General features: G+C 41.5%; 1 protein-coding gene across 3 annotated transcripts in view; it reads left to right on the plus strand.

Annotated features, from left to right (window-relative positions):
• The window catches only part of CACNA2D3 (calcium voltage-gated channel auxiliary subunit alpha2delta 3), a 2,334,275-nt gene that overhangs the window by 1,036,333 nt on the left and 1,285,106 nt on the right, over positions 1 to 12,836 (plus strand). For all 3 annotated transcript variants that reach the window (XM_085624637.1, XM_085624639.1, XM_085624638.1), the window contains exon 9: positions 12,270 to 12,344. In XM_085624637.1, the coding sequence (XP_085480763.1) occupies positions 12,270 to 12,344 (75 nt within the window). The remainder of the gene's footprint in view (positions 1 to 12,269; positions 12,345 to 12,836) is intronic.

Consider the following 12,836-nt stretch of genomic DNA (forward strand, 5'->3'; position numbering starts at 1 on the left):
GAGAGATACAAAGAACTAGAAGACATGAGTCCATTGTCGAGAATGCAGGGCGCATTATCAACAAGTGGCACATTTGGCGCTGCACAAGGAGCATTTTCCTGATTGGCTCCAGCAAAGTAGATTTTTCCATTGAAAGTGTTTTTTGAATTATGTATTGTTTTCATTGCTTTACAGACGAAAAGATGTCCGCAGTTTGAAAGATCTTAATAACAAAGGTGTTCCCTAGTTTATGAATTTGAAGTTTATTACCTGTGTGAAATTATTCTAGGCTGTCCACGCTTGTGTGATGTCACTACTGAATCTTATGGTGCATATTTGAAAATTGGGTACATTTTAGATGTGAGGAGGGATATTGTTGCCATGGTAGAAAGTTAACTGTACGATGTTTAGGCGTTCTCTTGGACATTTTGTCCAGTTGTTACTCAAAACCCGTTGCATTTGTCTGGGAGATTATGTGGCAGGATTTTACTTTGCGGTTAAGCTCACATTACATCTAAAATAAATATTTTGATTTTCTTGCCTTTCCATTTTAATAAGCCTTTTTGATTGTTCTTTCATTACTTTAAGATGAATGAATGTTAGATTTTGAATTGAAGCGTATGCTCCCCCGGCCGATCAAGGAGAGAATTAACTTTTTTCCTGAGATTTCAGTTTTAAGTTTTCATTATAGGTTAGCTGTCATATTTTTGAGCACTTTGACAGTCGTCTTCTTGTTTGACCTGCTATGAGTTTTCATGTGTTCATTGCCCAGCTGAAAAACGTGATCTATGTCAAGTAAGTGTGTGGCTAAGCAGCATTCTGAGTGTCAACACTATTTGATTTTTGCTTGTTTGAGTTTCAAAGAAGGCCAGGTCAGGGTTTTTGATTGCTGATTGTGTGGTGGTGGTAGAGACTGGGTTCTACTGGAGAAAGGTAGGAGGATGTTATGGTAAAAGTACAGATTGGAAAGTTGTTTTTGTGATGTTGTGAGATGGATGGTACTGAGGTTATTGCCTCCTGTATAGAAATAGTGAGATATGGCATGATGGTAGCAGAGGGCATGCTTTTTGGTCGACTGATGTAGACTGATATCATGGAAGGAAATACATGCTTTTGGAAATGGTCAGATGGTAGCTTATAGTCCCAGTTGAGTTCATCCTGATGGTAGTAGGTGATGTGGGGTTCATGCAGTGTTGCTTTGGCTATAGCTTTGGTTCACTTGCAAGAAACGGGTAAAAACTGACGGATACACTTCTCATGTTATGCTCTGCACATAAGGAGGCATTATTTTGTGTGGCGTTGGTGCCTGCTGTCACACAGGCCATTAGAGTTGTTTCCAGCACAATGATTCCAGGGTACATTCAGGGGTCGCAACGTCTATGATCTTCTTTAGTGTGGCCGCCATAGGTGAATGCTAAAAAGGTTAATTGTGTTGAACCTTCCATTTCAGGTAGGCTCAGTAAGGAAACAACATCCATTAAATTGCCAAATGGTCTGGGTGCTTTATGGAAGACTAGAAGATCACCACAACACTCAACATAATTTTAAAAAAGAATCAATCCTACATAAGATTACAAATATGAAATGGAAACCATATATTGTAAGGAAAGACTTGCCTTATAAATGTTGCATTAACATCCTAATGGCAACGTCTTTGCGGTACTCACAGTAACACAGCATCCATATACAGAGAAAGGGCAATTTGTGTTCCTGATACAGTCTCCATTTGTGCTCCATATCTTCTACATTGTTGAAAATGAAACGGTGCGGAACATATCAAGCTTATTAATGATGCTTACTCCAGATCAACCTTCTAAACAAAAGAAGGATGTTGAATCCCAGCTAATAATTGGGTAAGATAAAAAGTTAAGTGGACCTGTACAGGTGGTTTAGATATTGCTCCCCAATCAATGAAGGAATACATGGACAACACTTTTCATGTTGCACTTCATTGGTGTTTTGTTTTTTTATTTGTAAGAACATTAAATATACTTTGGACTGATATTTTTAGGTATCAATTGTAATATGGAATAATGTGAGGCAATGCCAGGGCCTAATGACCGGCAATATCCTCATTAATTTATGTTTCACTTGCTAGGGGTATCTATTTGTAAATTAACTTTGGACAAGAACAGAGATATCAAAAGATTGATAACATTGGCATACTATTCGTGGGCTTTATAGTAACTGATGAAGGAGAGGATTGAATTATGGAATTTTAGACTTTTTCTTTACAATCTCACTTTAAATGTACTTTCAAATCAGCAGTGCATGAACAGAAATATCTAGCACAACAAGAGGAATTGCATATTTCTCAGATTCTCTTTGAAGCACAACTCTTAGCCATGCATTAAATTAACAATATTATCATATAAGCCGGAATAGTAATTTTGGCCAGAGCACATGTGAAATATTGCATTGACAGAGGCACTGTCCATGCATTAAATGAACAAAATGTTAACCAGGCAGAAGTATTAAATCAATCTAATGCCTAAGCCATACCATTTACAGCAGAGCTGATTAGAGTAGAACATCAATTTTTAGTTTGACAGACAGCGTCATACTGTAGTGGCCTAACCATTTTACAATAATTTATTTTTAGCCTGAGTTGCTGAAGCTACACTTTTTATATAGTTATTAATTACACACAAATTATCCTCTGCACTTTAAAAGCAGAACATATGGACAGTTTGTAATATTCAAGTGAATAAATGACAACATTTATATTAAATCCACAATTTGCTGTTTTTATTCACAGAACAGAAAATGCAATATGGTGCTACTGTCAATTCAATTTGAAGTATATTCCATTTATGTTATATTTTGAGTTTCTAAAATAAAATGAAAGATCTTGAAGAGAAAGAATCAAAATAAGTACAAATGGAAAATGCAATGTGGCGATTGTTGCACAATGTTGGCCCAGAGTATACATGCATATCCTCTCTACATTTACTTATATATAGGGAGGATCGTGCCTACGGAAGTTAAAACATCATTCATAAGCATGAGTTTCCAGCATTAGAACCAGTGGCTAGTCACTAGCATTAGTTAATAATGGATGGTTCAGTTACACACTATAAGTGCTAGGAAGTAACTTTGCTCCTGAGAGATTTTTAGCATTGGTTTACTTATTCATTTATTTAGTCTGTAACACATACTGTAAATGGAGACCCGTGGTATTCAGTGGTGGTTGCTCCCAGGAAGCAGTAGTGAGGCAGGGAGGGGGGGGGTTAAAAGATTTTTTTCAAAACATCACTTGCCTGCCAGCTAGCTGGCTGGCCGTCCGCCGCCTCTCTTCTGTCCTCTTCGTCCTCACCCTGGCTTCTGTGTGAGCAGGAAGCACCGACGCTCCCGTCAGCCAATCGCAATGCTGCAATGTTGCATTGTGACTGGTCTGAGCACCATGGTTCAGTGCTCAGATGGGGAATGGGAGCCTGGGCATGTTCTCCACCCAGACTGTAATGCAGGTTGGGTGGAGAACATGCAAAGTGTGCATGACTGTTTGGCCGGGCCGAGAGGGCTGGTCAAACATTCATGTGCACTTAGGAGGGGACCCACCCCAAAAACCGGCCTCAGCATGGAAGAATAAAATGATAATACCTGCGTTATCATCATTTTATTTTTCCTTTTTTGCAGTGCTGAAAGGCATTGAGGTCACATTCCTTCGACTTAGCGGAGGAGCCACCCCTGGTGGTATTAGGATAATACAATGTTTTTTTAACCGCCATTACCAAAATGCATTGCGTAAGTTCAGTTGTGAATAAACTGGAAGGGAAGCTAATAAAGCATTAAAACTGTGATTTATTTATTCACTACAAGAAGAGTCCTTGGTGTAAATGTTTCCTATATTGATTCCAGCACAGCAGTTTAAAAAAGTGAATTTTACGGATCTTAAAAAAGAAGTAACTGCAAGTACATACACGGTTGGTGAGGGATAATCAGACTGAATGAACTTTCATTCAGCGCAAAAGATTTTTGGGTTATAAATCTTGAAATGTCAATAAATACTGTTTCTTTGTCAGCGTTGCCATGTACGGGTCCTGGAGTCAGTCTACATTTGTATCTGCACCCATAGCAATATCCTTTTGTCAGTGTTGGTGTTCCTGTGGCAGTGAGTCTGTGACAGTGTTGGTGCCCACTTGTCAGGGTTCCTGTGATATTGCTGTCTTAGTTTTCTGGTGTCAGTGTGAGCTCCACACCACCCCATCAGTGTACCAGCTTTAACGCCCGACATGATAGCAATGTTCGCTCATTTTATTTCATGTAAACTTTGAAGCAGTAAGTGGATGGACACATTGGGTCAGATTTATTAAGCAGTTGCTGTGCCCTTGTGACATGCAGTGGGTGTTGGACTTGGCCCTTTTTGCAGGCTCATCCCAGAACTTTTTGCCTTCCTCCTGTATTTTTTCTGACCTGTTGTTGGTGGTTTTATGACTCTGGGCACTTTACCACTGCTGATCAGCGCTAAAGTGCATATGCTCTCTTTTGCAAACTGTGTTATGGATTAGTGTTTCCATGATTGGCTTTGATTTACTTGTCAGGCTCTAGTATAGTGCACAGTGTGTGCCCAGGGCCTGTAAATCCCATTCTGCTGGTGGGCTTGCAGCACTGGTTGTGCCACCCACAGAAGCAGCTTGTAAAATGTGATTCAGACCTGCCATTGCAGAACCTGTGTGCAGACTGGGACTGCCATGTCGACTTGGCAAGTCCACACAGTTGCCAATCCCTAAACCTTCCCTTTTCTACATATTAGTTACCCCTAAGTTAGGCCCACTATACCCCTGTGGGCAGGGTGCATTGTATATGAAAGGTAGGACATGTCTTGTTCTGTGTGGCATGTCCTGATAGTGAAATACTGCCAATTTCGTTTTTCATTATTGCAAGGCTATCTGTTCCCATAGGACAGAATAGGGAGTTTGTTTATAACATCTTATAAACATAACTGACCCCAGGAACAAGATGGAAAAGTAAAGTTAAGTATGCCTGAACTCAAAATGTTAATGTGCATCTTTTAGTGAGGGTGATTTTTACATTCTATGTTTGAAAATAACACTTTTAGCAAGTAGGTATTTTCGTGCCTAACCATCCAGTGTGCTTCTGCTAGGTTTGTGTATTGCATGCCTGGCTTTTGGATGATAGGGGCTGGATAGGAGCAGCGGCTCCAGAAGTCTGATGAGCTGAATAGGCCTGGTCTGCATTTGGAGTGGTGGGGGGAGTAGCACCTTCACCTGAATAGGGCTGTGCCTACCTTCCACAATGATGGCTCTGCCCCCCCCCCCCCTGTGGTGTGTCTGGAGCCAGGGTTCACACTGACAAAGTAGGTTGTTGTGCACTTGCAAAGTACCTCAGAGAACTGGTTTTGGCTGGGGACAGACCCTCTCTGCCTTCAGAGAACAAAGGATTTTGGTGTATAAAAAGAGGGGTCCAGACCCCAGACTTTTAAATCACGTCTGGGAAATCAAGAGGAACCTTTGCCAAGAAGAAGAGCTGGATAAGCTTAGGAGGAATACTGCCCCTGTGCTGTTTGCTGTCTGGGGCTGGCCTGCAGTGGCTTCTTGCTGCCAAGGAAAGAAGAAAAAGGACTTTGCTGTTTGTTTTGTCACCTGTATGAAGAAAAGATCTCCAAGGGCTTGAAAGTGAGCTTGCTTCCTGTTCTGAATTCTCAGGGACCCAAAGACTTCACCACCAGGTCCCCTGAATTTCCTTGCTGGAAATTGCAACCTGCAAAGAGATGCCTGCTGTTGTGTAGGACCCCTAGAGACTGTTTGTCGCAGGCAGCTGGAAAATCGACACAACATCGAAGAAGAATGACGCATCTGAACCTGTTTCCGACGCATCACTGAAGAAACTGTCACAGCGCCTGGCCCGGCTTAAGAAATCACCGCACAACGGATCGGGTGCAACGATCTCCGAAGTCTGAGATCACCGCACCAATCCTGATGCAAGCCTGCTGTGAAGCCGCACGGAGCCACGCATCATACCGCATTGACGCATTGCATCGAGGCACCAATACTGGTGCATCATTGGAGGACGCAGTAAGAAACAGACGCATCAACTTCCCATGCAGTAAGAAAACAACGCATTACCTCCTCTCCAGTAAGGAACCGACGCATCACCTCCCCTGCGCTGCAGTAAGGAAACGACGCATCACCTCCCCCGAAGCAAGGAACCGACGCACCACCTTCCCTGCATGTAAGGAACCGACGCATCACCGTCCCTGCGGCCATTTTATTTGCTTTGCGTGACGCCTCTAAGGTACTTTTGAGAAAAGTGTAGCATTTACAACTTGCATTGAACTGAACTATTTCTACCATTTGAAAGCCTTATTCTTAATACTGTATTGTCGATTTTTGTCATTTGGTCTTGTTTTGGCTTAGATAAAGATTACTTATTTTTCTAAAATGCTGTGGTGTCCATTTGTAGTGCTTTCACTGTATTACTGTGTGTGTTCACAATTGCTTTACATACTGCCTCTGAGATAAGCATGTCTGCTTGTGCCAAGCTACCAAGGGAGTGAGCAGGGGTTATTTTAGAAGTGTATCTCCCTTACCCTGACTAGAAGCAAGGGTCCCTATTTGGACAAAGGTACCTACCTCTGCCAACTAGAGACCCCCATTTCTAACAGTGGGGCACAAGTGTGATACAACTACTAAGTAAGATTTAGAAAGCCACTCAAGGTCACCTTGCGTGGCCTTGCATGGGTTGATAAATCTAGAATAATGCAGCGCAGCGCAAATCTCTGCATTATGTTACTCTGTCCCAGGGAGTCGTGGGTGTTCCCACGTATTCACCCATGAATGTTTGCACATTCCTAGATTTACCATTATGGCAAAACCTGGGAAAGTGTCAAAATGCTGCACCTCCCCAGGTGACGCATAACGAGGAGAAATATCTGTATTTCTCTTCGATACTTCCTCTTTCTATGTTGCCTCAGAGGATTGTTTTTATGCAGGATGGTGCCCCTTCCTGCACAAATTCTGTCTGCAATGCAGGCACTCTTGAACCACGGCACAAGGGTGCTTGCACTGGTGCTAGGCAGCAGATTGTGCGAGCACAAGGAAAGGACAGGAATGCGCCGTATAATGTTAAATTCAGCACATTCATGCTCTTTTCCTTTCACGCAGTGCAGCGCAACAAGGTGTCTTGCTGCGTGAAAGTTTGATAAATGAGGCCTATTGTGTTTGAAGTTAAAGATGAAAAGTTCTGGTGGTCTAAAAATCAACCAGGGCTAATAAGTAGTTTAGTAGATCGGACTTTGCATCAGAAAATAATGGGTGCTTGTGCTGTAATGCCAAAATACTACCTATGTAAGTAGCACCCGTGTTAATGCCCCCTTGATGCACACTGCGTAAAGTGCAAATTAGTCCTATAAAAAGGCACCTTTCCAACACAAAAAACCTTCTGTACTGGAACACCGGAAAAAAAATCCCCTTCCATAAACTCTGCCCCAATGTTTTACCTAGAGAGAGAGAATTATTATTATTAGGGAAGTTTATAAAGCGCTTGGTTACGCAGGAAGCGTGTCCCCGCGCTACATTTGAAAACTCAAAGCAGAAGTGAGGAGAGGTTCAGTTATCTTGAGAAAAGGTGTGTTTTTAAGTTTTTCCGGAAACTGGATTCCGAAGGATCTAGGCGGAGATTAAGAGGCAGGGCGTTCCAGCATTTCGCTGCCAAATGGCGAAAAGAGCGTCCACCCATGCGGGCCTTTCTGATCCTAGGGACCACCAGTAGACCTCCGTGAGAAGAACGCAAAGCACGTGAGGGTACATACTTGATGGCTAGGTTCTGGAGTGGTGTCGGCGCTTTCCGAGCAAGAATGCGATGACAGGTACAGAGGGCCTTGAATTCCACTCTGCTTCTTACTGGCAGCCAGTGGAGACTGTGAAGAGCAGCTTTGGAATCTGATCTTTTGGGGAGTTTTAAGATGAGGCGGGCTGCCGCATTCTGCAATACCTGGAGGCGGTTTACTGCCTTACAGGTGGCACCTAGATACAGTAGGTTGCCATAGTCCAGGCGTGATGTCACGAGGGCATGTACCAGTGTTCTCCGGGCGGACATAGGGAGGAGAGCAAGGACCTTGCGTAAGATTTTTAAAACGCTGAAACAAACACCCGCCACTCGGTTTATTTGGGGTCCAAAAGACAGATCAGCATCAAAAACTTCAAAAAAGAGATAACTGCCAAGTAAAACTTGCATTTCAAGAATGCATGCTTTACAGTTACTCACGCAGCATGATGATTATCTCCAATATCATACTCATTTTTGCAGATAACCTTGCGGGAGCAGTTTCACTTATCATTTGCAAATTAAGAAAAGGGTTTGACTTTCGTTTCACCTTAACAATGTAATGCAGGCCTAGCATGCTGGTCATATTCAGAGGTGCAGGAAAGAAGTGATATGAGCTAACCTTTTGTCTTTACCTTGACTTGTGAGGCATAACTGCTTCCACTTGCATTAGTGGGGCTATTCTTATTATGGGCGGCCTGGTCACACTTGCCCCCTCCTCCCTGCCCCTAGTGGCTGCGGATATAACTAGCAGAACCAAGAAAAACTAGCATATGGTAAATCGTAATCTGGCAACTGGAAGAGAAGACAAGTTGATGACCTTATGGATTGCCAAGTATAGCAAAGTACGAAACACAATTGAAAGCAGGAGAGATCTATTTTAGAGTCAGAGCAACTGGAAGACAATATTCGAGGTTAACTATTTTTTGGTTTAATGCAGTTGTTCTGCCTTGCAGAAGGGGGAGAACACAGCAAAGAGCTATGGGGCCTATTAACAATGCGGCGATAGAAAATGATCGCCGCTTTTGCGGCCGTTTTCGGCCGAAAAGCGGCGATAATTTTATCGCCTTATCAGCAAAGATACGCTAACACGTGTTTTGCTGATTTTGCTTCCGTTTCCAGCACGCCTAACTTCGCATCGCTAATGAGATGCAAAGTAGGCGTGTCTGTGGAAACAACATGTGTAAATATCGCGAAGGCAGCTTTGCGATATTTACAATGCAGGGAAGCGATTATTTTAATCGCGCTAAGTATGCCTTAAAGCAGGAATTTAACGTCTGTTAAATTCCTGAGTAAGGCATACCTAACATGGGAGGTGGATTCATGTGATACGACCACAGGGTCGTATCATCAAGCATAGCGCCGTTTTACATGGAACATGGCTGGAAAACCAGCGATGTTCCTTTAAAAAGGGCGCTATCGCTGGAATATACATCACCATGGGGCTAAGCGGTGAAATATTCCAGCAATAGAAAAAAATGCGGTATACAAGGTCAGCAATAATTATGGCTGCCTGTTGCAAATATGCCCCTATATTTGTTAAAAATGGCCTGTTGTCTTTTCCTGCATGGCAGCCGCTGCCAGTCCATTGGGACCGAGGGGCCATGCCCCCCAACTTTTGCCCCCCACAAACAGTGTCTGTCAGGCTGAACAAAGGTTAGCCTGACAGACACTGTTCATTTTTAGGTCAGACAGCTAGGAGCCAGACAAGTCGCTAAATGCGCAGCTTCCTGGCTACCTGAGCTGATCTTTGCTGGGCTGAAGAAATCACAGCTATTGTGGGTGTGACCTCCTCAGCTCAGCAAAGGTCCCTGAGGCCCTCCCCTCAGTGATGAGGGGTAGATCACTTGATTGCCTTGCACCTGGGCACTTCAGTTTTAAGCCCTGAAGCACCAAGTGTCTAATGTCAATCAGTGACACTTCATCACAGAGTGTGGTGTGGTCAGCAGTCTCACTGACCCCATCCCACTTTGTGATTACGTTGGGACTGCTGCCTTCTCTCATTGGCTGATCTAAGGAAGGCAGCAGTCCCCAGCCTCCTGGGACCTCAGAGGTAGAGCTGCAGGTAAATGTGTGTTTTTTTTTTTTATTAACGTTTGGTGAATATCTGTATTATGAATGTTTGGTAATGAGTGTTGTGAATGGATGTGTTTGTGTGTGTGTGTGTGAGTGTGTGTGTGTGAGCATGTGCGAACTGCTGCATTGGTGCTCTCAAAGGTTGCCCTGCAGGATGCACTGCCTGGCAAAGGTTAGTGTGTACTGTCTAGCATAGGATTTTTATTGACTGGGTACCCTTCCAGTACAAATTATAATATCTAGACAAACATTTAAGGATCTCACATACTAGATATGTACTGTAAACTTGAGCACACATGCAACACATATTTTTTTGAGAAATTAAAACATTTCTCCTTGTTAGCATCTCTTCCAAGGAGGCAAACGCCTATTCTGGCTATCTTAGTAGTTTGGGATTTCTGTAAAATACTGTGTTTCCACTGTGATGTTTCTGTAACTCCTGACTTTGCATCTCTTTGCAGTTGACCGAAGTATTAGTAAATATGTACTAAAAGGATTTCTCACTGCAAGTCAGTGCAAACTTGACAGGTTAATTCTGATGGAATCCCACAGGGGAAGATTATGTAGCAGGCGGATATTCGGAATATTATTAATTTGGATTCTATTCAATAATTAGTCAGTCCCAATAAAGTGGCATTGGAAAATAAATACTGGCCTGGCCACCAGCTTTTCACCTTTTAGTAGTAAAAAAGGCGGAGAATTGCTGGGGATTTTAAGAAGGGCAAAGCATGTAGAGGCTACGATGAGACTAACGTGGGGCAAAAAAGAGAAAGGTATCAAAATCATCCCTAAATTGAATCACTGGGCCAGGGGTGGAGCATGAAGAAGCAATCCACCAAGAGCAACATGCAAGAAACTTTCTGTGTAGAAAACATCAATTCTTTATAAGTTCATTTTAAAGTAGCAAGAAAGGAAGAGAAGGCCTGTAGACTCTTGAGGAAACTAGGGACAATGAGGAGTTAGGTGACATCTACCCAGGTAAAGACTGCAATTCTGAAAGATAAAAAAAAGCAGAAAGGAGGGCTGGATAAATATGGCATATGTTTGGCACAACTGATAACACCTTCTGGTTCTGACATTCTGACAAGTTAATGCCCAAAAGTTGTATCTACTTAGAGGAAGAAGCACTCCCTGAAATGTGTCCCATAGAAACCATCTGACCCAGTGGCGGGAAATTCTTACATCAATCCTCACAATATGTTTACTGCTTGGATTTTTAAATATAGCAAAAGGGTTGTAATTTAAATGTGATCATCCTCCTAACTAATGATCATTGCTAAAATACTTTAGGGGTTTCCATATGTTCATAACATATACAGCTGTAGAAGCATTGCTACATTGTGTGTACATTCTTGTATGGTTTTTCTTGAAGTTTCTCAGACGAATCCCAAAGGATAGTTTGCATTTATTTCACTAAGAATTTGAAATCACTAAGTATAAAATATAAAATCTTAAAAATATGAATTCATGCAGGACAAATTCTGTAAGAATTCATATGGAAAAGCAGCAATGTGAAAATGTACGAAACACCTAGTAGACCTCACATTTATACTATTGTCCAGAAATAAAATACCATACACATGCTATGATTTCTTAACATATATATGGGCAAACAGAGGAAAGTAATTGGTTAATTTCCCACCTGTCTCAAACATAAACATAGGAAGATCAGCAAATGACCTATTAATCTCTGGAGTGGACCTCTTTTTAAATTCAGCCTAGGTTCAGATTTAGATTTTGTTTCTTTAACAGTGCCATGCTGGCGATTTATTTTCAGACGTGAGGTTTATTTAGGCAAAGCTTTAGATACCATGTCCTGCTGCAATAGCACATACTCCTCTGAAACAAAATGCAGATTGCCATAAAACCCACCTCTGTGATGTAAAGGACTGTAAAATAAACAGGACCCTCTTGATAGAAATAACTATGTTCTCACTGACCTTTCATGTCAAATTTGAAATCATTAAATATAGTGTAGGAGGAGGAAAATATTAAAACAACATCTGAGTTATATTCCTCCTTTTATGAAACTAATAATTTCATGTTTCCAAAAATGATACCTAATTATCCTCCTTATGCTTCTGCTCCCGCTTTGGCATCTTCCTCTCCATAATACCAGAATAATCTGCAGTCCAAAAATAATTTAAAAAGAAACTCTCATGATACTTGACCTGTTTTTCCCCCAAATGATGGTACTGGAATGCGACTGTTTTGAACTATTATTGACTAAAAATTGAACTATTTGTAGCTAATTAGATGTAAGACGCATAACCATTCTTACTTGTTTAAAACAATTAGAGTGCTATTTATGAATTCAGTAATTATCCACTTTTTTCTATTTTTGCAAACAGAATTCATGTGCAGATAAATTATTAATATTATTTACTTGCTCAGTATTAATTATCTGCAATGTATGTTATTTTTTATAGTATAACGAAGAACTGCAGTACGTAGAACCATGTCTTAATGGGACGTTAGTGCAAGCAGACCGGAACAACAAAGAGGTAAGGGAATGGACCATTTGGTTTGATGGCTATTTTTATGCATACAAAGCAAAATTGCAAAGAGGAAAAAATTAAACATGCACCACTTCCTAAATGTGCCTTCAAGATGTTTGCAATAAAAAAATATTTTTAAGATTTTTAGTTTTGCTGAACATGACAGAAAAATATGATCTGTATTGGAACAAAGAAAATGTGTAATTGGCTTTGATGTGCTGATAGTTGAAGAGGGATGAAGAGGGCAATGACCAATATACCCTCACTGGTCCCCATTCACAAAGGTATTTTCAACCTTAACATCACATTTATGGTCAAAGTTCCTCCATTTATGACTGCTAGGAGTTCACTAAAGGATTTCTGGCAAACGTAAATTGTGTTTTTTTACTGCAAACTTCTCCACCACGAGTGCGGATAAAACTGCAGTTATAAGTCTGTTTATAGTATAAGTAAGGAGTGTTCCAAGGTATGGAAGTTGGAGAACTCCCACAAACATGC

This window comes from Triturus cristatus, chromosome 9, assembly GCF_964204655.1.
Source record: "Triturus cristatus chromosome 9, aTriCri1.1, whole genome shotgun sequence".
NCBI classification, from domain to species: domain Eukaryota; kingdom Metazoa; phylum Chordata; class Amphibia; order Caudata; family Salamandridae; genus Triturus; species Triturus cristatus.